The sequence below is a fragment of the Nematolebias whitei genome, chromosome 15, assembly GCF_014905685.2.
Source record: "Nematolebias whitei isolate Nwh7 chromosome 15, NemWhi1, whole genome shotgun sequence".
Classification (NCBI taxonomy): domain Eukaryota; kingdom Metazoa; phylum Chordata; class Actinopteri; order Cyprinodontiformes; family Rivulidae; genus Nematolebias; species Nematolebias whitei.
This window is the reverse complement of record NC_056512.1, coordinates 46,462,231-46,465,185: the sequence shown is the minus strand read 5'-3', so window position 1 is coordinate 46,465,185 and position 2,955 is coordinate 46,462,231. Positions and strand designations below refer to the sequence as shown.

General features: G+C 39.7%; 1 protein-coding gene across 1 annotated transcript in view; it reads right to left on the bottom strand.

The window, feature by feature from the left end:
* Positions 1–1,730: 1,730 nt before the first annotated feature.
* Positions 1,731–2,955, bottom strand: part of micall2a (mical-like 2a) — a 24,721-nt gene continuing 23,496 nt past the window's right edge. Inside the window, exons 12-14 of the mRNA XM_037688630.1 lie at positions 2,074–2,188; positions 1,889–1,935; positions 1,731–1,807 (exon numbers count right to left, since the gene is read on the bottom strand). Of these exons, the coding sequence (XP_037544558.1) occupies positions 1,731–1,807; positions 1,889–1,935; positions 2,074–2,188 (239 nt within the window). The remainder of the gene's footprint in view (positions 1,808–1,888; positions 1,936–2,073; positions 2,189–2,955) is intronic.

The window sequence follows — 2,955 nt, the reverse complement described above, 5'->3', positions numbered from 1 at the left end:
ACACACACACACACACACACACACACACACACACACACACACACACACGGGAATTCAGGGGCAAGAGCAGTCAACAATATTAAAATGATCACAACAGTTTACACATCATTAAACTGATGCACAGAAACTGTTTGGCATCAGATTTAAAAAATAAGAATTAAGAATAGCAATCTGAGCTGCTAATCCCACCGTCTCTGTCAGAGCAGCTCAAACTGATTTTTACCAGCCCTTCATAAAGATTAAGCACTTCATGGGTAATGGCATATTTTAATGAACGATGGCAGCCTGGACACGAGCGCTCACCTCTGAGGATTTCATGTCATCACATTCACACCATGAATTGTTTTACTTATGAATATTAATGGAGCTCTAATTTGAGGCTGTTGTTAATGCTTGTCGCTGGGAGCTTGGCAAATCAGGTCCCATTCCTGTTAAAACCCATGTATTAGACCCCCCCCCCCCCCCCCGACACTAAGCCCTCGCCTTTGATTCTTAATTGCAGAAGTGCAAGCATTTGCAGTAGATGGCTGCAAAGCCTTAATTAACTCTAATATCTCCACTGTCACGCGTCACGCGTGGCATTTTGCACCAAAACACACGCCGGCTCTGTTCTCGCCCAACTTCACCATCACAGACTTCGTGCGCCTCCAAACGAGCGATGCGTCGTTTTCTAAGCGACTGCATTGATGCCACAGAATTCATTTAAAAAATGAGCCACAATTAAAAGCATCAATGTAAAGCAGCTCAAATATTACACGGTTTCAAAATAACAAGAGCTTTTATACATTTTAAATCTATTTAATGAGCACATTTCAAGCTTTCATGATTATAAACAGAGTATATAACCTTAATAAAACTTCATACACAACATTCCTGAGCAACATGTTCACAGAACTCCCATTTGAGCAGCTCAGGTGTGGAGCTGCGTGTGATGCAGATAAAAAATGACTAATGTTTCATTAAAGCAGGTCTGAAGATAAAATTACAACCTATGGTTTGTAAGCTTTTCCTCGGCGAGGAACTCCAGCTCTTCCTAATCCTCTTTCACATATTGCATGAGCTGAACGTTTCTGCAGCATTTATAAAATTAGCAAAGACATTAACTGTGCTAAATTGGATTTGCAGTGGGGCCTGGTGATTCGGCGAGCCCAGGCTGCCACCTGCAGTACAGACGAGACGCCACGCTTCAACTTGGTGTCAAATCTCCCTCACTGGAAATGTCAAAAGACTTTTTTATTCAATACGGGAACAGTTTAATTTCAGACTGAGACTGTTACAAGGATTAAACTCGTGTTTTTGTATTTGCATATGAAGCAGCTGGAGCTCCTTTAATTCATGGAAGTAGGTTAAAGCAAACATAAGTTGACGACATTTTATAAATCGTTCCAAATGTTTTATGAACCGTTCAACGGGACATCATTTTCTGTAAATGTTAGTCATATGTCCAGCTTGGGAAGGTTTTACATTTGATACAAAAATAATAAAACTCGTGTTTTTTTAAGACGGTGAAACAATGATGAGGGAGACAAAAATAAAAATTCAAGTTTCAAGCTCATCAGATTAGAAAACATTCAAATAAATGTACGAACAGAGTTTAAGCAACGTTTCACCCGAGCATTTGTCATCCTCTGATTTATTTTACATTTGCACATCATGTACTGCATCAATAAAAAAAAACTGTAAAATGATGTTTAAAAATGACATTTAAGTAAAATAAAATCCTTCGAGCATCATTTGATTTTTCTTTTACTTCTCCTGAACATCTTTGAAATGGAAGATTTCCGTTTGGTTTTAGTTTTCTTCACTCCTGTTTTCCCATAAAAAAAAATTAAAAAAGGAATTACAAGTAATTTATTGATTTTTGAATGTAAATAAAGAAAATGCTTACCAAGGTCTTGCATCATTTTATTTAACTGCTGGTCCTCTTCTACTTCCCTGAAATAAAAAAAATAAATCATTCTCAGCTTAGTTTGTTTCTTGTTTTCACTAAGTTGAATATACAAAACTGAAATTCAGGATGTATTTTAATATTTTAAATGTTTAATAAAAATTATGGATGATCTTTTTTAATACCGCCGCCTGTCCTCGTCGAGAACCTCCACAATCACATTTCTGCCGTTCACGATCTCCATCAGTCGCTGCATCAGCTTCTTCTCCTGCTGCCGCTCTTCTCCGCATTTTAAATGATCTGTTACATCAAGACGACCGGGTTTAAAGATAAATACATTACAAAGTATACATGTATGAAAATATAAAAATGTGCCTCGTAAGCCCGGTCCAGACTGCTCCGTCCTGCATCATGAACAGCCATGTTTGTAGCAATCAGACATTTTGGAGATTTAATGACCAACATTCATTAAATCTGAACGATTTTATCCCGAACTTTGTCTCGACTCATTTTGATCACATCACGCGGTCCTGCAGACCAGCCTGCTCACCTCCCTGTTAAAAACCCCACAGTTGAACTCACAACAAACTGGTTTTGATGTTACACCAGAAACCAAACACACTTCTCCAAGTTACGCTTGTTGCACGTGAAACATTCACCGGCTGATCAATACACTTCATTCAAATCCTCAAAGTAGCTTAGAAGCCACATGTGCAGTACGGCATGACATTTTTTCCAGGAGTCCTGCGGGTCATGGGATTCCCGCAGGACTCCGGCAGGACAGGACTCAACTTTATTATAACTCACAGGATTGAGACGGGACAGGACAAAAGAAGTTAACAGGACCAGAGGAACTGGAACCAACCAATAGAACAAAAAATATTAAAATACTTTGGACAGGCGCCGCCATTTTCTAGTTTTCTTTGAAAAAGCTTCACTGTGGAACAGCAGACCTGCTCCAGTCTGCTATGCTGCACGACTTCCTGCTGCACGACTTCCTGCTACGCTGCACGACTTCCTGCTGCACGACTTCCTGCTACGCTGCACGACTTCCTGCTACGCTGCAC